The sequence below is a fragment of the Pinus tabuliformis genome, chromosome J (genome assembly GCF_031772625.1).
Source record: "Pinus tabuliformis cultivar Carrire ecotype Pingquan chromosome J, CPIR1, whole genome shotgun sequence".
NCBI classification, from domain to species: Eukaryota; Viridiplantae; Streptophyta; class Pinopsida; order Pinales; family Pinaceae; genus Pinus; species Pinus tabuliformis.
The window spans coordinates 447,360,370-447,385,372 of NC_142295.1; the positions used below are offsets into that span (position 1 = coordinate 447,360,370).

The 25,003-nt window shown below is 39.6% G+C and overlaps 1 protein-coding gene across 1 annotated transcript in view; it reads right to left on the reverse strand.

Moving 5' to 3' along the window:
• LOC149227740 (hydroxyproline O-galactosyltransferase GALT6-like) overlaps nucleotides 1-23,489 on the reverse strand; it is a 36,542-nt gene extending 13,053 nt beyond the window's left edge. Inside the window, exons 1-3 of the mRNA XM_089377901.1 lie at nucleotides 21,049-23,489; nucleotides 19,555-19,787; nucleotides 18,833-19,123 (exon numbers count right to left, since the gene is read on the reverse strand). Of these exons, the coding sequence (XP_089234027.1) occupies nucleotides 18,833-19,123; nucleotides 19,555-19,787; nucleotides 21,049-21,958 (1,434 nt within the window). The 5' untranslated portion in view covers nucleotides 21,959-23,489. The remainder of the gene's footprint in view (nucleotides 1-18,832; nucleotides 19,124-19,554; nucleotides 19,788-21,048) is intronic.
• Nucleotides 23,490-25,003: the final 1,514 nt, after the last annotated feature.

The window sequence follows — 25,003 nt, forward strand, 5'->3', positions numbered from 1 at the left end:
TCTCTCTCTCCTTCGCATGAGTAGAAGAATACGTATATGAAAAAGTGATCTGAATTGGTGTGCAAATGAGGAAAATGAGTTTCCTTTATAATAGCAAATCAATGATCCTGAATAGGTGTCAAAGGGCCAAGACGACTTGAACCTTTGGGGCTGGCTGACTTGATTTTGGAGGCAAGAATAATTTGAATTTCAAAAATTCAATTTTCCTCTTTTTAAGCCAACTTGAAGTGTAGATTTATATTTATCTTTTCTTTCATATTTTGAAGCAATTTATGAAGATCGACCATAGCTACAAAAATTCAACACTGTAGCTAGGGAGGTATTCATAATAACGTCTTCAAGTGATCTCTTGTTGAAAAATTTCTCTATCCTAAGAAAAAGGTTGAAAGAACTTGCGACGTTGATGAATTCATCCACCTCATGTTCTATTACAGAACCATGTGGAAAGCATCCTGCATCAACATCATGCTCAACAAGTTGTCACTTGGAGCAAAGTCACCAATTATCCAAGTCGTCACTTGGAACCTAGTCAACACCTGTGACCTATGGTGAAACCCTGGGCTATTACCATTCCTACATGCCAATTGAATGGTAACATACCTGCCCGATGCTAAAGGCACTCACTCTACCCACTAGCCAAGTACCTCTTGGCAATCTGGGGGAGCACTTTGGGCCTTGATGCTCTCTGGGCCATTCTCCCTAGCCACATTACATGGCCCCTAGTCAATACCTTTGACCTATCAATATCCTGACCTAGGGAGAATGTTTGCCCCTTGATGCTACAACATCAACACTCCCTCTAACTGAGGGAAGCATTCTCAACTAATCTAAGCTTGTCCCTGAAGTATACAAACTTCACCCTGGGACAGAGACTTTGTGAGAATGTCAACATCCTACTCGACTATAGAAATGCATTGGAGCCTCATTGCTCCTTTCTGTACCATGATCTCAATGTGCTTCGACCTATCATCACAGTCGTCTCTTGCTCTTGATCACGCAGAGCATCTTCTGAAGCCACACTGCTTCACAACTCACCAAACTTGCTGCAATATATACTCGGTCTCTGCAGTCCTGAGTGCGACAAATGTCTGCTTCCTACCTAAGCAAAATCCAAACTGAATCATCATACTGATGTGCTCATCCTATCTTCAACACTCTCTGCCCAATCTGAATCTGTAGTTGCTTCCTTCACTAGAACCATCACCACAGCTAGTTGACACTAAAGCAGATCCTATTGTAGCAATATGGTTGCTCCCTATACCACTTAGCTTCATCAAACTAGTTACCATGGAAGTGACCATGGACTGGCCTTCCATCATCCCAACTCTCTAAAGGATCATGATAATATGTTTACCCGACTTCTGCCACACTTCTAGTTCTAAGAAGTAATGTATCCAACCAAGATCCTTCATCTCGAACTCAAATGTCAACTCCCTCTCATAATATCGACTGCTTCCTGTGGTAATCCCGACTGCTCCCTTTATCACAGAAGCAAATCATGCTGCCACTGTCGCTTCCATTGTCATGTGAGTCCTATTTTTGTCAGAAATAGGAGATATATATAATAGCAAGATCCACCAAGACTCATCAGATATCCATAAATTTGAGAATACCAAGCTCGAGGTTAGTACAAAAACCTTCTTTAATCTGCAAACATGAGATTCCTTTTCATGCACCTCAAACCCCTAAGGTAGCTCATGTACACTTCTTCTTCCTCAATTACTCCATTGAGGAAAATGGTCTCCACATCCACCTGATGTAATTTCCAACCCATAATAGAAGCAACAGATATAACAGTTCTAATAGAAATTGTTAATTTTAGGTATGTTCTATGCTAGAGCAATTTATTTCAATTTATTTTCCACATTAGCAATCACATAAGCATAAAGTAAACTGCAAATAGAACATAAATATAAATCGCAGAAGACAAGCCAAGACAAGAGGACACAAGATGTGGCGCTAGCCAGGGACAAACCCCAATGTGGGGAAACCCTTGATCAATTCTTCTTTTATGTTCTTCAAAGTTCAGCAGAGAAAGTGAGAGAGATAGTACATTTACAATAGCAGTCAATCACTTTGACTTTTGATATCGGCATGAGATCGGTTAAAGACATATTGCTTCAACTGATTCTCTAAGGTGACTCGTTCACCTATCATAGTGTTGCATCTCGTCTATTTGTTGCACATTACCGTGTGACACCTTGCTACACTGTCACATGTGTTGAACCTTGATGACTGAGTTGCTCTCATCTTCATGCTGCTCATCATGTTGCATCTTCCATGGTCTTATTCATCATCAAGCTGCCCATGCTCATGATCTCATTCATCATTACGCTGCTCATGCTCATATCATCATGCATCATTATGCTGCCCATGCTCATATCATCATGCTGCTTATTATGCTTCCCATGATCTCATACATCATGCTGCCTTCCTTCAGAGACAGATGCTCCAGCTGTTTCGGCAGTTCCCGGTAGTTCTGGCTTTTCCAGCAGTTTCCGACATTTCTGGCATTTTCGGCCTTTCCGGCTTTTCCGGTATTTCCAGTTTTTATGGCGTTTCAGACTTTTCCGGCAGTTCCGGCGTTTCCGGGAGTTCCAGCGTTTCCGAATTTTCTGGCAGTTCCAGCTTTTCCGACTTTTTCGACAGTTCCGGCTTTTCCGGCTTTTTCAGCTTTTCCTTAGGATCTCTCCTCCTACTAAAACCCAAAGACAAGTAGAGAGAGGAAGAGATCCAAGTGTGTGTTGAAATGACTTGAAGCCCTCTTCTATTTATACTAAAACGTAGAGGTTGAATAGACATGACTGTTGGGCTTCTGAGCCTACATCAGTTGCTGGCTGACTTAACAATTTCTCCATAACATAAATAAATTCATAACTTCATAAATACTTATCGGAATCAAATGATCTTTAGATCAATCCTACACCTCTCGATGGGAGGGATCCAATAAAAATATCAGCTGCTGTAAATAATATGACCACATGGAGTTTGGACCTAGTTGCCAATTTTAACACTCCCTCTCAACTAGGGATAACTCCATCCGCTGATCCATATGTCCAACTGTACTATCTCTGCTATCAGTGCCCTGCACTGCTCTACTCAACTCTGCTCAGCTCCGCTAGCTCTGCTGGCTCTGCTCTGCTCTGCTGGCTCTGCTCAGCACTGCTAGCTTTGCTGAACCATGAAGAAGAAGAATTGATAGAGAATGTGTCATACCATTCTCCACTGACCCAAAGTCAGTCTCAAAGTGTGTACCACTGGTCCCAGACCAATCCTCAACCGACCCGAAGCCAGTGTCATAGTAGGTACAACTCCTACCACTGGTCCCAGACCAATCCTCAACCGACCCAAAGTCAGTGTCATAGTGGGTACAACTCCTACCAGTGGTCCCAGACCAGTATCATTGATCCCAGATCAATGAAGGTCATCCTAGCATAGGGAGTACGGTAGATACAGCGATGCGTCCATTGGTACTACTCAATGTTTTTAAAACCGGAACCGGTGACCGGACCGGTCCACCTAATGAACCGGTTTACCGACCGGAACCAGTCTAACCGAGACTGGTTTGGTCTAAACGAACCGGCTTTAAAAAATACATTAAATAATTAATTTTTAATGAAACAAAACTATTTTTAAGATGTAAAACCATGATTCCAAGCCAATAGAGACAAAATATGCAAAGTTTGCTCATTTATATACCATGTAAAGGTGAATATACCAAAATGGCACCGAGTGCAATACATATCATCAACAAAATAGCAAAATACATAAGAAATGAGGCTCTAAATGGCCTATAAAGTCCAAAAACAATGCTGCAAGCTATGAGGCCATTGGCCTACTACAAGTCTACAGTGTACACATGATCGATCATCAAGTTCATCACCACTACTAGACACAAGATCATCATCAGGAGCTACATAGACATCATCTGGTTTAGAGTCTGAGGATGCCTCAGCCTGATCTGCAACCTCAGTATCAATGCCACCAATGACAATAAAAGTGGACCTAATGGAAGCACGAGTTTGTCGACTTGCATGACTAGTGCCTTCCATTGGTTCTTTGCCTTTCCTTGATGCCGCTATTGATCCTGGTTCTAATGCCACCACATACTCTGCTTCATCCCCTGCCAAAGCCATGTCGATATCAAAATCAACCTCAAACACAGGTTCTTCAGTCTCCTCCACCCATTCTGATGTTGGATCAATATCGTCCAACACAATGGGATCTAGATCAGGTGTTTTTCTCATCATTTGGAGCTCTAATTGCATTTATTGTTTACCCCCAAACCATGAAATCCTGAAAACCATTAAGTCTGCTGAATGTTGAGTGAAATCTAAAATTCTAGTTTCTCCATATGAAATCCAATGAGGTCGAAACCACTCTCAAACATCCTGAGTCATTTCATGGTAATGTTAAAAATTTAAGTAAAAGGATGAAAATGAAAATTAAAGGAAATGTCACTTTTACTTTAAGAATTTAACATTACCATTAATTGCCAACATTGTTAGGGTTGAAACACCCTTAGTACCCCCCCAAAACCCCTCAAACACAGTAAAAAATATGTTTTTTTAACTCTATGGTGGGTGTGCCTAAAACCGGCCGGTTTAGGACAGAACCGGCCGGTTTGTTACAAACCGGCCGATTCCGTCCTAAACCGGCCGGTTTTCACCGGTTAGGGCAAAAAAATGGAGAAATCAGCATTTAAACCGGGTTTTTTGGCCGGTTTAGATCGGCAGGCTTGCTAACCGGCCGGTTAGACCGGTAACCGGTTTTTAAAAACGGTTTTTAAAACACTGGTACTACTATGGTCCCTATCCTCATTTCCCTGCTCATTGATCAGATGAGAGGTACTTCCCATGAGTCCCAAACTGCACGGGTAGGATGCCTCGACAGGAGAACTTAATCAATCCTATCCTCACAGGAGAACTAATCATCCTGTTACACAATCGCCATGGAGAACACATCATCCAGGCCTCACAGGAGAGCTAATCATCCTACTACATAATTGTCATCCATACCTCACAGGAGAACTAATCATCCTGCTACACAATCGTCATGGAGAACACATCATCCAGACCTCACAGGAGAACTAATCATCCTGCTACACATGAGAGTGAATCATTCTGTCCCACAAGAGAGCGAATCATCTTGTCCCACAAGAGAGCGAATCATCTTGTTCACAGGAGAGCAAATCATCCTGTCCACAGAAGAGCGAATCATCCTGTCCCACAAGAGAGCGAATCATCTTGTCCCAGTGCGCACCACCAGGGGAGGGTGAGTCACCCCGTGGTCGTATGTTGCTCCAGTAAGAACCGCAAGCCCCCAGAGCTCCCAGAGCTCAATGTATACAACATGCAGGACCCTTGTACAAGGGTCTCTTACGACTCCAAGTTGTTCGGGAAAATCACAGATTTGATCTTTCCCCCGGGGCTTAGACAAAGTGTAGCGACCTGTACATCATCTCATAGCGATGGAGCTTCCTGGGCATATCTTTCTCTCATTGCAGGTCCGAATTATCCCTAAGGCAGATCGCAGAGTTGGAGTGTTTTTGGGTGTCTTTCTATGGTGTAAAAATCTCCCGCATATACAAGAAGCCTCTCTTTAACAGGCTCCTAGAGCTTCAGCTGGTTTGGATTCGTGTTTGAAGGAGGCCAAGAGGCCTGGAAGACTGTTCTCCCTAATCCGCTATCACATGAAGGATCAGCGAAGAAGTATGAAGCATGTTATGGGGGCTAACACAGAGGTTGCTGCTGTAGGTTAGGGCTGGCATGTGCCCTAACCAGGTCTGTTATAATCTCAGAGATTTTCCTAGTACAATACAGTTTTTGGGCTCATCATATTTAGCAAAGGAGGCCACATAACTTGATCCATCTCCTTCAGAAGATCATCTTGTAACTACTACTGATCACTGGTTAGGGCAGATCTAATCTGCTTCTGTTCAAAGACAGGATCGCACACTTGTTTGGGTAGCTTCTTTGGCGTTTTGTCATTGGCTCAGGACAGTCAGTTTTGACTTTGATTGTACTCTCTCTATCTCTTCCTCTGCTGAACATTTGATAATAATAATAAGAAGAATTGATTAAGGGTTTTCCCCACATTGGGGTTTTTCCCTGGCTTGAGCCAAACCTTGTGTCCTCTTGTCTTGGCTAGTCCTTTACTCTTGATGTTTATGTTCTTTCTTCAATTACTGTCAATGAGATAATGGTTTATGTGATTGCTTAATGGAAATTAAAATTGGGCACATAAGGAACATTGAAGTAATTGTCCTAAGCAAAGAACATGTTATCTAATTTAACATGGTATCAGAGCTATGGTAAGTACAAAGCCCAAGCAAGAGTGAGAGAAAGCAATCGCTAAGAGTTCGTTGACAAGCCTCCTTGATCCCTGCAAGTCTAAAGGTAAGTCAACATGAAGTAGAATCCTCAAGGAAGATCTCACATACTTCAGCTTGCCGAATTGAACAGAGGAAAGAATGGATTCCTATATTTATTTATTTTTAAGGACAGTTATTCAAATACCTCTACTAATGTGTGGCATGTAAGACATCTTGGTGTATTCAAGCATGATATGGGCGTTGAAGATGCAAATCTGTAAAACCATACATTACAGTCATATGTCTTGCTGAACATCTGAAGAATGTTGCATGAGGCAGGATACTGAATCTACAAAATTTGCAAGGTATTAATACCATTTGTTGACATGGCCCTTATGTTATTACACATACTAATGTCAAGGACCATACCTTGTTGAAACAAGTTAGGTAGACATGACAAGAGGTTGAGTTCCTCTTCAAGGTTGAAAGCTGAAGTGCAGAACTTAATGAAGTATAGACTACTTATGTTGAGGGGATCAAATCATGTTTAATCGAGGATGTTTCAGCCCTATTCAAAGGAACCCAAAGCTAATTTATCAGCCCTCTCCTGATTGCTCTTATTGGCAAGTAATCCGATCTCTGCATCAAAGGTTATTGTCTCAATCTATCTAAAGTTTAAACAAGGAGGCATCCAGCGCACAGTTGTGAATATCAGCAAAAGAAAGACCATCAGATTTGCACCTTGCTTCAATTTTGGGCTCTGGTATGTATATTAAAGTCATTATTGAACAAGTGAATATATTAATGTTTTGTGAAATGACTGATCTCTAATGCTGACCATCAAATCAACTCTAGAAGAAAGGAAAATGGTCTACATTCGTATGATAGCCTGTAAAGGTCAGCCCTCAAAAGAATTAAAATTCTGAGTTTACTCCAGCGTAAATATTTAGTCCAAATTTGACTTTGCTGAAAGGACATTTTTGAGCATGAATCTTTACTCAACCTTTTTCACATTCCTGAGCATGAGGAGCAAGCTTCTCGAAGCAGTCTAGCTCTCCTGTCCTGAACTCATTTCATCACAAAAGAACTAAACTTGAGTCTCTGTTATAAAGAAAGAGGAACCGAGACTCATATCATATTTTCCTTGCACAAAGGAGATCTAGATCGATGTATTATTAATCTCACAATTAGGCTCATCACCTTAATCTCAGTATTGGTTCATAACATAAAAGGGATTAAATCATCTACTCATATTATGTACGCTAACTTATGGAGACAGTCTAAGCAGCTGGGTGATGAGATCCATAAAGTGCTCCTTCATCAGTGTCATAATCAACTCATATATAGATTCACAGCTTGAATCTCTTATGTCAGTCAAGCTGACCTATGAAATGTTATTTATTTACAGTGGCAATATTGTTAACCTATATTAAATCCCTTTAGTACAGTCATCTGTAATATTTGGGTACATTGAAAAGGAAGAGATTTACAGGCATCAAGTAGTATCAATCCTCGACCTTTTTTTTGAAGAATCTTGAAGCAGCATCATTGAATGTAGCAGCCCTGGAGGTGTATAAATCTGCGGACACCTGAAGATTGTTTCATTAGAAATCACCTTGCTTGCTTTCCCTACTGTATATAGTTGATTACCTCAAGTAGTTTGGATCCTCCACTCGCCTTAGAAATAAGTCAAGGCTTCAGCAAGTGTTCACAGTCTTTCATCATTCAATGTCAAGCACCAGAACCGGGAGGGGAGAAGTCAGTTTCCCTTCATCAGTTTAAAGTGCTTTCTTTTGCAATAACACTGAATCTTGGAAGTACTTCAGTACATCAGCTATTATACATAATCCAGGCATATTGTTAAATATATTTAAATAACTTGGTATAATTTGGCCCATGATATCTATTGCTTGGATTCTCCTTGAGTATGACCGAAGATGTTAAAGATCAGTGCTAATAAGGGCTAGGACTCTGGATCTATGATGCAGAAGACACCTTGGCATTGGAATAGAACACTTCATTCAGAACAAGTCCCTTGGTATCTTCATTCAGTCAGTCATATTTGTGATATCAGCAATAAAGTTCAATTGATATACTGTTGTTACTGTCTGTCAGTTCAATGGACAGAACATGTGAGAGTCTTCACCTGTGCATTGCTGAGGTTTGATAATTGGAAGTTTGTTGAGTCAGTTCCAGCATGATGATATTTCACCTTAGAAATGAGGAGCAGATTAATAAAAGAGTTCGATGTCCAGCTGGAGCAAGAATTCAGAGGGACCTATTCGGATGACTTTGGCACATGGACCAAAGGAATAAAAACAGGAAAAGTAGCAGGTTGCAGATGGCTCAATGATTATGATGTGGGCTAAGTCACTTTCCCAATATATAGAGGAAGCCATGATCGAAGATACAGATGATGCCCTTCTCGTCTAAAAGTTAAGATGGATAACCCAGCCTTGATATACTATTCCCTGTACTTAAAAGTCTGATGTGATGAAGAAGCTGCTGATCCCCGGTATTCTTGATAATCACCTATCATGTATCTCGCTATAAAGACTCTGACTCAATGAGTCACATAAATGGATATCTGCTTGTTGAGATACCTCTATGATTCTATTATCTATGCTTGAAAACACACTGCTGGAATTTAAGATTCCATGGAAGCTGGCTCAGTTGACAGTATGGTAGTTGATAAGAGCACATTTAAGTATTGTATCTCTTGAAGTCCACCTTTATTTCTTAAAGACTGAAATCTGTTACTCTGAAGCACTATTGAAGCAGAGTGTATATGGTAGCAAGCATAGCCATTTAAGGAAACTCTTCAGCAGCCATTTATGTTGAAAATCACCATTGTTGTATATTGCAGAATAGGATTCAGAGAATCCAGTATTTCACTTATTACCAACAGATATCACTTTATATGGTATATGGCATGGATCTTATGATGAGCAGGCTGCCAGATGAACACTGTGCACTTTGGTAAGACAAGCTGAGGCTTGTGGTCTCCCTGAGTAAGAGGGAGTAAGTACAGTTAAATATTTCCTTCATCAAGATATGCAAGAAGCATAGGATTGCTAAGTGCTTCTACGATCTCTGCTGTAAATCAATATGTCTGTAGAAAGTTGTGTATTCGTCTATATGCTGTTGGGTGGAGCTATGAGGCTCTCATTGACGATCCAATCATCAATATCATCGTCAAGATCTAATCTTGATTTTCAGAAAGCAGCTTGGCACTATTCCCTATATACAGGGATCCTTGGTTAAAGATTAAACATTGAGCCCGGGGAGCTCCTGAAGACTTGGGGTACTTATTGAGCTATGAGCGACGACAGGGCGAGTGATTCATCTTCCCCTATTGGTGCGCTATGTATAGGGTGAGTGGTTCACCTTCTCCTACGGATACCCCATGAGAGATGCTTATAGGCATATGTTGACATGTCGGTGGGACGTGGTTCATCCTTTCCCCACATGTAGGATGCTTATTCCCTACGATCTGTGGTTGACATGTCGGTGGGATGTGATTCATCCTTTCCCCACGTGTAGGATCCTTCCTACTATTGTTGGTTTGCATGCGTGTAGGACGTGGTTCATCCTTTCCCTACTCCCAGTGTTCTTCATGCATGTACGATGTGGTTCATCCTTTCCCTACGATGATTGTGATATGTCACTGTAGGAGGTGGTTCATCTTTTCCCTACGTGTGGTTATGACATGCATTTGTAGGAGGTGATTCTTCCTTTCCCTACGTGTGATTATGACAGGCGCTTGTAGGATGTGGTTTCTCCTTTCCCTATGAGTGGTTGTGAGCAGGGTGTGATATATTCTTTCCCTGCTGATTTTCTTGCATCATCCTACCCATATAGTCTAGGACACATGGGAAGTACCTCTCATCTGGCCAATGAGTTGGGAAAAGTGGTTTGGGACCATAGCACTACCGATGGACGCATCGTGTACTGCCGTACTCCCTATGTCTAGGATGAATGATGTTTCAACAACTTGATCTGGGATCAATTGACGTTCTACCTCCGAACTGACTTTTGTCAGTGGAGAGTGGTAACTGGTAAGGTCTTGTGACTCACTCTTGATCAATTCTTCTTCATTATTACATCATGGTTCAGCAGAGAAAACAGAGATGATACATGACGACAAGATGGCATGATCATTTATGATGGATGGATTAGCAGGTGCAATTCTCCCTAGTTGAGAGAGAGTGTTAAAATTGGCAACTAGGGTCAAATTCCACTTTGGACAGCTCCTTTGGGGAAGATAATTGTAGCATTGAATTCCTCTTTTTGAGAGGACCGAAATCGATATAAAGATCGTCTCATTTGGACAAGCGGAAGGGTGATTTTGAATTTTTGTTTTCTCACATGCAAATTATTAAAGTCAGACTCACCTGTATGTTGGCTCATCAAACCCAATAGTCACATCCCTTGACCCCAACAAATAGTCTATAAATAGATGCTCACACACATCATATTACACACATCTCTCTCTGAAATGGCCGCAGAAAGCAAGATAGCTTCAGCAAAGAAGGAGGGAACTGTTTGACGTCTTGATTGGGCTGCATTATGAGCTGGGTGCCTCAGGCTGGAGGCCAAGTTTGCTGAAGGAATGTTTGGGCTTAAGTTGAGTACTGTTCTGGGCATATCTTTCTCTCATTGCAGGTCCGAATTATCCCGAAGGCAGATCGCAGAGTTGGAGTGTTTATGGGTGTGTTTCTATGGTGTAAAAATCTCCCGCATATACAAGAAGCCTCTCTTTAACAGGCTCCTATAGCTTCAGCTGATTTGGATTCTTTAACAGGCTCATGGTAGGGCTGCTGGCTGGTTAGCTGCAACGTAGGAGAAAAAAAAATCTCCTAGGTTTACCCATGTATATGGATCGCTAACAGGCAGAACCATATATTGAAAGGGCTGCAGGCCCTATCCTATGCTTGGGAGGAATTCAAAGTGATAAGTGGCCCTGAATGTTATTAAGAGCTCTAAAATTTTTTGTTAGCCAGAGTATTGGGAGGAGAGTGTTAGAAACATCCCCTACTGCTCTGAGATCTTTTAACCAACATATGGTTGATGGGTTGTAGCCAGATGAGGGTGCAAAAGGATGAGAAAACTTATTCCATTTGTTGATTGGATTCCAGCGGTCTTGTCACTGAATTAGTTTAACGGACTTATGATTTGATATCTAAATTCTCTCTAATTTGTTGTCATTGGTCTACTTAAGGAGTCCATTTTATTTACTTGATGTAATTGTTGGTCTATACTTGAGGATTGAAAAGTTGAAGTTCTTCCCTGTGATTTTGTAACTGTAATGTGAAGGATATCCTTGCTTTCTACTGCCATTGGTATTGGTTTGTAGCATAGTTTGTTGTCCTCCCTTCAGATTTCTTAGTGCAAAACTCTGGTGCAATTGGCAAGCTTGTAAAAGAAAGCCTAATATGGGGGTGACTTGACTACCATAACTCTACAGTTGGGCTGTAACAGCTATGCAAAGTCATGGTCAGTGGATGGTAGTATAAATTCTCCAGTGCACTCTACCTCCATATATTCTTTGTTTCAAATCACTAGCTCTAGATAATGTTAATATTGCTGTTATTTAATAAAAATATTTATCATGCAGCATGACTCCCTTGAGAATATATGGAACTCCTTTGCAAACATTTGTATATAATATAAAATTATGGAATTGAATGCAAGTATCTATGGTTTGTTTTGCAATTGGTACTTCTAATTTTATTGGACGCACAAAAGAGAGAGAATAGAGAATGTCGTTACCAAAGGAAACTTTATGCATTCCTATCATCTTAGTTAGCCTACTCTCTAGTAAGGTAGACTTGTTTGCATACCTAAGCAAAAGGGGAATTTGGGACGATATATAACACACTTTTGTGCTACCATCTGCATTGTTGAAGATTAAAGTTATTATTCATTTCTGAAAACTTACACTCAGGAGTCAGAATAAAGCAAGTATAAGGATACCTAAAGTTTTGTTTGTTCAATTAAATGACACTTGTGTCCTGCATAGAAGTTCCATCGAACATTCTTATATATGGACATAGTAGTTTGAGTATTGATAACACATCCTTGTAGCATATAATCAGATTACTTAAGCCACCCATCTGAAAGTAACTTGCATATATCTGGTCATGTTCATTTTGCTTTTTTATATTGTCATAACATGCAAATTTAGTAGGCATAATTCATTAGCAACCTGCATTGCCTTCATTAGAGGAATTGACTGGAAAAGGATAGATGAAACATAGCTTAGACAACAAGAGTTAAAAATTTGGGAAAATAACTTTTTAGTCATTTTCCCAAACCCATGCCACAAATGAGGGACAGACATGGCACCATAGTTTTTAAACTTGGACTCACGCAAGTTGACCGAGTTGAAAATAAACTGAGTGAAGTCAGCCCTCTGCTCCAGTCAGGGACTGGTTTGGTACCCAACCGGCTGAGGCAATGCATGGCTGGTCTGGTTCAATACTGGACCAGTCCAACTCAGCCGAGTCTGTACCTCCATAGCCGAGTTGGTCATTTTCCTCAGCACATCACAGAATTTTAGAAAAAAGTTTTTTAAATTCTACCTGAACCCTAAATCCTATGACCAAGGCATGGCACTATCACTGTGCAGCTGATGCTTCTACTAGTACTACTACAGTTGCAGAGGTCCCTGAGATGTCTAACGAGTTCAAACTTCGAAGACTCTTGAGCCAGAGAATGATCTTGTAGCTCATGCTAAGGATCCCATTTCTAGTAGTGGCAATGAGTTTGATAATTGATCATGTTGATCAGTGATTTGTAGTAGGCCAATAGCTTGTAACATATTTTTTGGACTCTAGAGGCCATTTAGAGCCTCATAGATTAGTGTTTTGTTTCTGATATGTATTGCATTTGGTGCCATTTTCATATATTCATGCTTATGTGGTATATATGTGAGCAGAGTTTGCATATTTTGTCTCTAATGGTCTGGAATCTTTAAGATACATTTTTTCATTAAAATTTAAATATTTTATGTACTTTTTAGTAAATAGAGTCATTAAATTCAAATTTCAAACCAGTTCAAGTCATGGCCAAGTCCGAGTTGACTCTTGGTCAATTCTAAGGCCGAGTTGGAGTTTAAAAACACTGCATGGTACCACCTTTCTGAGAGGTGGATCATGAGTATTAGTTGTGGTTCTATTAGTTGTGGTTCAGTCTCTCTGAAGGGTGTAACACAAATCAGTTGTGGAATGCTCGAAAAAGTAGCAGCATGCAAGATTTTAAATGTTCAATAGAAGATAAACTCCTTAAAAGTTACAGATAATGGGCAGGAGGTTTTGAAGATTGAGTGCAGACTCAGTTTTCTAATCTAGAAGATGGGCAAGAGGCCTCTTCCATATCTGTCAGAACTAGTTGGTATGAGATAACATTGATGGATGTTCATGAGCAGTCTCCTAGGAGCATGGTTGGGAGAAATAGGTCTTCAAAGCAGAGTCCAAAGCAGGTAGCATGGAAGTCTTCCTGTTCAAAGGAAATAGCTACAACAGCGGATGATGTGGTGGGATTGGAGACATCCAAATGGAGGAGGTTATTCCAAAAGTACCTCCCTCACTAAGAGGGAGTGTAGATTTTTGTAGCTCGGGCAGGTGCACAAGGCTTGTGTCTAGGCATGCGGAAGTCAACCACATTCTCCTTAGAACACTTGCTCTAGTGTGAGCAAGTTGCTAATGTAACTTAGCCTTAGTCTAACTTAGTCAATTGCAAATATTAATATGTTGGCTTATTGAGCTAAAAGAAACTTAGGAAAAGCAAAATAATCTACTTTCATGTGTATGTTTTAATCTTAGCCGTTGATCTCAAGTGAGGCGAGATCTAATCTAGGTTGTTAATCACTTTGAGATTAGGGCTAGGGTTAGGGATTTAGCTCAGTGTAAAATTATAAAAGCAAGGTTGAGGAGAGGAGAAAGACACACTACAGCAACACAAGATTGAGAGCAGCATCTTAGTGAGTGATATGTTGGGTCCGAGGGACTGTAGAGAGGATAGAGATCTAGATCTGTATGGAAGATCAAACAACAATCTAAGGCATATCTACTGGATCAGATCTAGGTTATTGTATTTTGTACTTTCTCAGGTAGGCCATTATCTCAGGACAAGATCTCACGTAAGTTTGGATTTTAATGAAAAACTTGTTAGGAAAAAATATGGTTGTGTCATTGTTTTAGTGAATCAGTTATTTAAATGTGCTTCCACTAAATTTGTTAGGAACCTAGCTGTGTGTTTATTCAGTAACATTTCATGCTAGGAATTAAATGCCAGGTGTTGGGTTCATAAAGTAACAACAGCACTGTGAAAGATAGTCTAGTCACACATCGAGTTGAAGGACCATGCCCTCCTGGCCTAGTCCCTTGGTCTCTACGGACTTTGCTCGCCTACTCTAGTCAACTTCCTCCTGCTCAACTTATCAACCAGCCTCTCCACGAGGGGAACCTGGTAAAACGACTATTCTCTTTGCACTTTCAATTGAACAATGCTCAGGTTTAATGTTATGGTCCTATTTGGTCTCTCCTTTGCATAAGTCTGTGGTTATCCCTGGCACTTCGAGGATTTTTGGTTGGTGGCCTAGCTCTGGTGCTTTCGAGTGGTGTTGTTCTTTCGATCTGTTCTTTCCCTTTCTGCAACTCTCCTTGCTCTCTTCTCGCTCTCCATCATAGGCCTCCATTCTCCTTCCCTTTGGCTTCTTCCCAGTTAGCAGTTCCTATCTTTGCAGCGATTTTCTTCACTCCTCAACGATGCCCAAGGAATGATCTCACTTGAGGAGAGGTGGGGGGGGTCATGGCCACGCAAGTCACTCTCGCACCCGCACCTAGGCTCAAGCGTCAGCAGAAAGATTCCGAGAACACATTCCCTTGGTGGGGGAGTTATCAAACATGGAGCACGAATTGGTTGACAAGCAGCAAGAGCTATTAGACACTGAAATCTTAGTAGAGGTTGGAAATTGGGTGCCAGATTTGGGCACTCCCAAAGCAAGAACAAACCACTACTTTCACAAAGTCAATTTGTACTGACACATCAAGAATTTGCTCGGGAAGGTCCTATTCGATCGATGTGAAACCAAAAACCATTTGTTGTATCAGATTATTGATGGTGGCTACAACAACTGGAAGAGGCTCTGCTCCCAAACAGAGCACACCCTCCTCTTGCCAATTCAAAGCCTCCCGCTCACGTGGGTTAGTGCGCATGATATCCATGTGGCGATATGCCACCAATAGTAAGCTTAGAAGTTCTATCTGGTTTGTAGTTTTTCTTGCATGTTAAATGTTTTATCTCGAATAGTATGGCTCCCATAGCCTCATTTTGCAACATTGTACTCAAGGGGCATGGGCATATCCAACTTTGTTATGGATCTTTTTAATACATTTTAGCTTCATCCCTGATCAGACTTCTACGCCTGGTTTTCATTTTGGCAAGCCAAATATGATCAGGACGCTTATATGTATTATGCATTATACATAATTTTTCAATATAATATAAGATCCAGAGCTTACAAAACAAAAAACAAAGAAATCCAACACAAAAAGAAGAAGATTGTTATTCAAATACAAGTACTCAAAAGAGAAGTGCTATAGGTAAGTTGCCCTTAGGTTTTTACCAATATAACAAATTGAATGAATGATTTACAAATGAGAAGGGTAATGTTAGGGTTTAGAGTACTAGCCCTAGGAGCATGATTGGGCCAACCTAGTCAAATATAGACAAATACAATAAAGTGGATTAATTACCCATATGCAAGCTCAATTAAGTTACCAATACATCAAACAAAGGGTCAGAAAATGGCCTCATCTAAAGATTAGCCATAATCTCAACAAACAAAACTCTCTTCCCAAAAGGACAACTTCATATCATGAGAATGGAGCACACATCGAGACATTTCGATAATTTCCCTATTCTTACACTTAGCCACCTCAATTTGCTCGAGAGTATAGGGAATAGTGTTTCAACCAATAAATGTCATGAGACTAGATAAGTTATTGGAAAACATTATTTGTGTACTTGCCTCCCCCATCAAGCCGAAGATGATCAATCTTCTGTTTGTAGGAATTTTAAACTATTGGAATTTGCCAAACACCTCTCATCCTTGGATTTGAGAGTGTAGGCCCATAGAAACAAACAATAAAAATCAATAAAAGTGAAGAAGTATTTATCTACCCCAAGAGAAGTGGCCACAAAACCACAAATATCACTATGAATTAATTCAAGGGGCTTAAAGGCACGCCTTGAGCTGTCTAGTGGAAATGACTCTCAATGATGTTACCCATCACACATCCCTAGCAAACACCACTAGGAGAGTTGATATGTGGAAGACCCTTAGCTAGGTGAAGACGACTCATGTATCCCAATTATCCATAATTGTTGCGACCAAGACAAAGGAGTCATAGCTTTACTATCATTATCTACATTGACCACCACTACAATGAATTTATTTGAAGTTGGGGGCATGAAGAAGATTTCCCCAACTCGCACATACGTTTGGATTCATCACAATATCTGAAAGCAACAACTTTGAACTTCTCATTTATGCCTTTAACAACCCGTTTGTTTGGTAAAAATTCCTCTTTTTTATCAATGTGTGTTATGCAATAAATAGATAGTAGATTTCGTTCCACTCCAAGAACATGTAGAACATCACCATACTTAGCATTATCATTAACAACAATGCCACAACCACAAACCAAAAGAGTTGAATCATCATTGATAGTTAACAGCTCACCTTTACATTGATCACTAAAATTGGAGATAAGGTGCTTGTAATTCAACATATGTCTAGTTGCCTCAGAATCTGAAATATTTTTTTGCAAAAAGGTGGAAACCTTGGAGTAGAGCGCACAGCTATCAATCTTTTTTTAAAAGCATATCCCTCCTTATTGCAATAAGAGCAAGCCATTCTCCTCTTCTTTGAGAGAATTTGGTAGTGTCCCCTGCAGACTCATGTACATATGAGGTAGAAGCCTTAGAATGAGTTTGATCTCTAGAGGGTAGTTCACCCAAATTCCTCAAGGTGACTTGACACTAATAGATAAGGTTAGAAAAGACATCCTGTAACGTAGGTGAAGTGACTGCCTTGAGGAAAAGAGGAACATTGTAAAAGTTGACAGTAAAATTTCTAAATAAAAGATAAAGGTGATTAAGGACCAGTGTTGATAATATCGGCGATATTTCGCAAAATATCACAAATATCGCGATATTTTCAGGCAACCGATATTTCGGCAGGTAAATATCACGATATTTTGAAAATCTTGGCAAAATATCACCATATTTTGAAAATATGGGCTAAATATCATTATTGCTTTATATGTTTAAAAATCTGAAAATTTTGATTTTTTATGTTTGCCGATATTTTTCAATATTTTGCCACAATATTTTCGCCAATATTGCCAATAAGATGTTTTCAAGACCCTCGCCGATATTTTGCCGATACTGATATTTTCAACACTGTTAAGGACAATACTAATAAATTCATAACCCTATTTACCTTATAGGCTTATACTCATAACCATGTTTACCTTGGCCACCAGATGTAATAATGTTCAACCTTCACATTCTTGGGCTTGGAAATATTCTCCTTGACGGTAGATAAATCTGTCATTTTGAGGTTGGAGAACTTGTTCCAAGTCGATGAACTTGAGTAGTGTTCATTGCACCAAATAAAGCATGGAAAGCATCCTAAATCTTCTTGTCACTCCTACTACCCTTGGTATGCTGATCAAGGTTTGGTCACTGGTGCACCATAAAGAGTGATCAATCCTAGGGCTTCATCCTTCTTCAAACATACAAGATCGTCACCTTCATCATCTTCGGTTAGACGCAGTTTCTCCAAATACATCCACAAGCCTTTGCTATGAAAAAGGATGTGTATATATGTGTGTGTGTGTGTGTGTGTGTGTAAACACGGATAGAGAAGGGTACATACACAAACATGCATACCATTATTGACAGACAGACATGCACCTGTGCATGTGCACACATGCATAAGTGCCTGGATGCATGAAGTGTCCTCTCCACAATTTGTCAGTACACTGTCAATCTTAGAAGTCACGATGAATAAAGTCAAAATTGTAAAAATGTTTTCTCCAAAATGAGAAGTACACTCGTGGATACATAACTAGGTTTATCTACAGATGTCGCTTGTAAGATACCTGATCAGTGATAACATGTCTGGAATTGTAGGTGTGTTGGAGACACGGGGGACCAGTAAAGATTATTTTGCAGGATAGATACAAATGAAGTTGGATAGTTGATTCAATAATTCATGGAAATCTTCAGAAAGAAAGTAGGCATGAAATTTCAAGGATAGAAACCAATGGCGTTGGATAGTTGAAATCAATAATCCATGGAGATTTTCAAAAAGAACGTAGTCATGAAATTCAACATATTGATACAGTAAATATATTTTAGCAAGTCCACAGTAGAGTTCTCATGTTTGAAATGGTAATTCTTAAAAAAAATATTGCAAGCAAATTAATGATTACTTCCTCTTACCAAGGCAACAAAGAAACGGGCCACCACTTTTGACGATCTAATCAATTGAGATTGCATCCATGTCTTCCTCACAGCCATGCGCTCTGCAAAGTGATTACTTGCAGAAAGGACACCAATGAGGAGATCTATGGGACCCTCTGGCAAAGGGGGAGCTTTCCATTTGTTTGACATGTCAAGGATTCTTTGAGTTGAGAAGCTTGGAAGAGATGTAGGTAAGGATGCAGCAAATACTGAATGAACATCTATGTCGCCATTTATCGATAAGCCAGTTGCATCCTCAAGAACAAAGCCCTGTCCCAAAACCAATATTAATGAGCAGGAAGAAAATGCTTCAGCAACTGCACTTAAAATCAAAGCAGGAAATTGATAAAACACACATTATCGGAGAAATTATTCTCAGGTTGGAAGATTATTAATTCAGTCATTTCCCTTCTCATGTTATCACTCCTTTTCCTTTTCTGATTGCTTCCAAGTCTCACAATTGACATCTTCTGTATTGGAAAACAAAAGATTCACCATGCACTATGATAGTATCGACTCAATTAAAAATTTAAATCCCAGAAACATCAATCTGATGTATATATCTCTAATAGATGGTTAAATGTTGAGAAGAGGGCACACTGATTCAAATTGAAACATGAGTTTTTTATTATCTAAGCATATTGATGGAAAAATGTGGTAAAGCAAAGAAAATTTCAATATAACAAGTTACAGTCACTTACAGTTCGATAAGGGAACGAGGTCACGTGCCTACCATCCACGTTCATATGATAGCCTTCTAATCCTGCCCTTAAAGTAAGTACGAACAAGCGTTCCTCTGCAAAGGGAAATGGCCAATCCATTGTTGGCTTTACTTCACGACCAATAAAGCGATTCAACCACCATGTCGTCTTAGATTCTTTAGGGCCTTCATTATCATCTCGAATCCACTTTTCACATTTCACAGACCCATCAACTGTCAAATTGCACACAATGTCAAGACTCAATACTTTGGCTCTTAGCCCACAGAAAACATGTGTGTGTGTATAAGCCATGAGAAACCATCTACAGAAAATTAGTGGTGGAAAGAAGTTTGGAAGTATGAAATGAAATCAAAGACTTGACCGGTCTACCAGAGACACATACACAATCAAGAGAACAGAAAAATTTTGAAAAAGAGCTAATTACTGTTTCCTCTCTTGTGACTGCCTACCAGATTATTTAACGAGCATTTTTAGTTTGTATTTGCTAAGCGAGGCTTGTTACTTTGGAATGACTCACAAGCATCACCGATGCCTGACTGATATTTAGTTTTTGGAAACAATGTATTTTTTATTTCATTAATGCACAGAAAAGAATACGTATAATTATACGTCATGGGACTAATCAAGGACAACCACCATATCCGTTTTGGTATAAATTTCAAGAGAGCCAATTACTTTTCCGACAAGCTCTATCCTAGCTGCAACAGTGAGGAAAACTATATTGCTAAATTTGATTTGAACACCGATATCATCCATGTGGAGCAAACTGGCATCACCATTAACAGTTGCCCAGCATTGCCTTTTCCACAAGAAGGAACATCGATCAATCTCGTGGTGTCCCTGCTTGCCTATTCATTCATCTGTCTCCAACTCTTTCCAATGCAGACAGAAACAGACAGGATGTGATACTCCACAGAAACTTGGTCCCAGAAGGTTCAGGCTACCTTGCTGAAACTTCCCATGCTTGAAATTATATGCAACCCCATTAGATTACATTTCCACGTCTCTAAGGGCTGGAAATCTGAATTTGAACCTGACAACTGTATTGGATGAGCCGCAATGAAACGCAATTCTATTCCCAACCTTTTCAGGAAAGGATTCAAGTCAAATCAAAGTGTAGAATGACTATAAATGAGATGATAGCCTTGCAGAAAGACAGTGTATTAGACATCAGAAAGGACAGGCCCTCCAGCCCAATATAGATATGTAATGTGAAAATTTGAGATATCCAAGAAACATGGTTTATACCCAACGATTTCATCCTTTAGATAACTTTCCATGTCAATCATGCCACAAATTTAACTGCACATATATTGATGTGTATGTGAAAATTTGAAATATCCAAGAAACATGGTTTATACCCAATGATTAACAAATGTAGATATTTTTCCATGTCAATCATGCCACAAATTTAACTGCACATGTATTGCTAGCATCTCATAGAACTTATTACTTTAGGTGAAATATGCTTACCCGTATCATCGTCATCTTTTGTTCGCCACCCTTCACACCTTTGAGCTGTGCCCCATTGCATCCTGTAGCATGTATTCTGCTCTATGACAGGCCTACCACTCCAGTCACCTTTCAGTCTGGGATTGACGTGCAGCACTCTGGGGGGTTCTTCACCATCAACTGCCTTGAGACCTTGCAGTTCAAGCATGAACTGAGACACAAATGTAGAAGGCTCGTCACTAGAGATTTTGGGTGAGTAATCAATGTGAGCCTTGCGAGGAGTCCCTATTAATGTTATGGAAGAACCTAATGTCAATCCACAGGGAAGATGCATCATATGCCCAGACTTCTCCATTTCCTGGCCAGTCAAGGATATTGATTGAGGGCAAGGCTCCACTGCTCCTTCCCCCAAATGCCCCGCAATGCTTTGGTTTCCCTGCAAAGTAGTTGCTTCTTCCGCTTCCTTCCATGCTTTCAGGCCAACGACCCAAGCATCCTTCGCCATCCTCTGAAGTTCGGACAGCTCCTTTGTTTCATTCATTTGCTCCAAAATGGCTCCTGATATTCGCCCATATTCGGGCTTGACGGGGTTATTAATTGGGACAGCTCCTGGCAATAGTCTGAATGACTCTTTCTGAGGCCTCTGTGGAGCATTCTTGCTCTGCCTGTCATCTACTCTTTTCTGAAGCGTATCCTTATAAAATAATGACCTGAAGAAAGGCCTATCTTGGTCCTCCTCCTCTCCCAAACTCTCTCTGATTAAGTCATCCAAACTTTTTGTACTCTCATCTGCATTGAATATTGGACGGGTTCCAAAGAGCTGGAAGAATTCTAAGCACACAAACAGCAAATACATACCTGCAAACAGCAGCATAATATGTGTTAATTTCAACCGCCCTCCCCCATTAGGGTCCAATTTCCCTTTCTTCATTGAAAACGGCGCTCCAGCTTCAATCCAAGCACTTTCACTGATCAAAACTCACTGCCCAGACCTCCAGCCTTGTAAAACTTTTCTACTGTTTTGAGTTGATGCTATGCTTCCATGACTTGCAGCCTTTCTTCAACTTCAAAACCACAGAAACAGACGGTTTCTAGCAATGGATCCAGCTGCCCGTAATTATGTAATAGGACACCCAACTCCAGATCTGCAAGGAAGATCAACACAGGAAAAGAATATTGCTTCCTCCACAGACAATAGCATATCAAAACGCTTGTAATTTGCCTTCTAGTTGAATTTTTTAGTATGTAATGGACAAGCACAGTTGTGGAGTATGACCCGCAAAGTGAAAACTGCAGGGGACGATCAGGAAGGCTTGCCCACAAAAAAAACCAAATTTTACACTAGGGACTCACACAGCAGGACAGCTCCAGCCAATATTCCAAACAATTTAAAAAACAGAAGTAGTTTTAGAGCTCCCAGCAGGAGGAAGCCCAGGATACAGATTATTGTTCTGAATACAAAGGAAGGAGGGAGAGTAGAGTCTGTACGAAATAAAATTAGTCTATAATCATATTTCCCAGGCCAGACAAATAATTTCAAAGACCAAACAAATAAAAGCCGAAAAACCATAGAAATCCACCGAAGCAGAAAGACGAAAAACTCATGGAAAGAAAATCGTTGCCGCTAATTAAGGGCAACCCAAATAGTCCATGGGCTTTATAGAAAAAACAGTCAGCTTGGTAAAGTCACCGATTCCAAGCCTGGCTAACAGAATGATGATTTGCTCCAAAGCAAATAACGCCCATATCAATGGGCAAGAATAATTATAATAACCAGGCAATTTATTAGGTCCGTGCTTGTAAGCAGCACGACAGGCTTGGCTAGAAGATCCTATAAGATCCCTTTGTGGTCAAATACACCCAATCCCACCCTATCCCTTTGGAATCTGACCTGGAGCACGCAAACAACACTGCAACAACCTGGGATGGTGGGATGTTCGCCTCCTGTTTCTTTGTGTGGCCTGCTTTGTCAACAAAAGTGAGCGGAATTTCAAAGGGTATGGGAGTATAAAAGAGGATCTTTACTGTTGGACAGAGGAGAAGATGGGACAGTAAGGCGTAAATTAGAGATCCTAATAATGTAACTTCCATGGAAAAATGGATCTTCTTTGTCCAGCAATAAATGGGAAGAGGCTGTGACTTGAATTAGGGGATGAGAAAAATACAGGCATGATTTAAGAGGCCTAATAACATGGCTTCCATGAAAATTGCATCTTAATGACTCGAAATAAATGGGGGCAGTGAATGGGGTTGAAGCAGTTCCACGGTCGCTTCAACATCGTTAAAAATTTTATGACAACTTCATATTTGCCTCCATCAGTGTAGGAATCACCAGAAAATTGCATCTGCCTCCATTAGTGGAGGAATCACCCGAAAATTCCATCACGACCTTGGAAAAAACGAAACTTTCTCCATTGTTTTATCTGATGGACTATGCGTGTCCTCCATAGAGACATATTTGACAAAACTTAAACAAGCTAAATTAAAATGGCCCTCCTTGCTTTATATAATATGTATTTTTACATATTTCGCATTTTTATAATTAAAATTTTATAAAAATGCAAAATTTTATATTTTAAGAGTATTTATCACAATTTAAATGGGAATTTGCTGTCCATTGTTGCTATCGGTATTTAGTAATATGAAAATGTCAAAACAATTTATTTTAATTGATTTAAAATAACAAAACCCTTTAAAAATGTGGTTTATTATATTATATTATATTATGTAAGAATTTTGAATTATGGTAGAATTTTATTTTTTATTGTGAGTGGAAAAAGAATCAATTTGTTATGAAATATAAATTCTTGTTAAATTATCCTGTAAGAATTTTAAATCATGATAAAACTTTGTCGATTATTATTATAAAAGGAAAAAAACAATATATTTATTAGTTTATTGTTAATATGACTTGTCATTCATTTCTTTACTTTATGAATTCGATTGTTTTATTTCAGTTTCCCAATATGTTATTTTGATTATTTTAATGTATTAATTTAACATATATTTTATTTTTAATGTTTTATTGTATTTTTTTAATAAAAATTTTAATGATTGGATGTTTTTTGTGAATCATGATTTAAGTCAAGACTTTTTGGAGAAATTACATAGAAAATTTAAGGTTGATGCATCCTATATCTAGGGTTGACGCGTTTCGAACCTGTATCTAGGTTCATCATCTAGTTAATTTGTGTTCAGCTTATTAGGAGAAGGATTAAATTTAGGGCTTTAAAAGTGATCATAGATTAGATTAAGTGATAATGTAATGCCATGGAGAAGTCAACGAGACCACTTCCTTTTTTTCAAAGATGTTCTTGCTAATAATGTTGCAAGGAGATTTAGTAGGAAATTAACTCTAAATGGAACATATCATGATTTCAGCGTAGCAAATGTTGTGGGAGGTGTAGGGACAGGGAGAAAGGGAAAATGTCTTGTTACTGAAGATATGCCACAATCATCAAAAGTAGCAAATGTGTGGAAGCCAAGTCAATTCATCCTCACGGTAATCAATATGCCCCATTAGAAAATAGATTTTAGTGAATGGGGAACAATGTGAAATATATGATGAATCATGATGTTATTGGCAAATTTTTGGGCATCTAGCCCATTGAGAGGGATCTTATCAGTTGGATTAATTCTTGCTAGAAACTCAAAGGGACACATTTAACTGAACTGGGATCCAAGGGTTTTTTTCACCACTATCTTTCACAATTAGGAAGATAGGGAGAAAGTCTTTGAAAATAGCCCCTACTTATTTCATTCAATTGGTCTTCATTTACAATGCTAGATAAAGAAACTCAACCCAGACAAGAAAAACTTCACCTTTGCCCCCATTTGCATCATTTTATACTCTCTTCCTCAAGAATATTGGGATCCAAAAAAATTGCTAAGGCATTGGTAATACCCTTGGCACCTTTTCCAAGATTGCAAAAGTCATTAAGCAAAGTAGATACACATCCTATGCTCACATATGTGT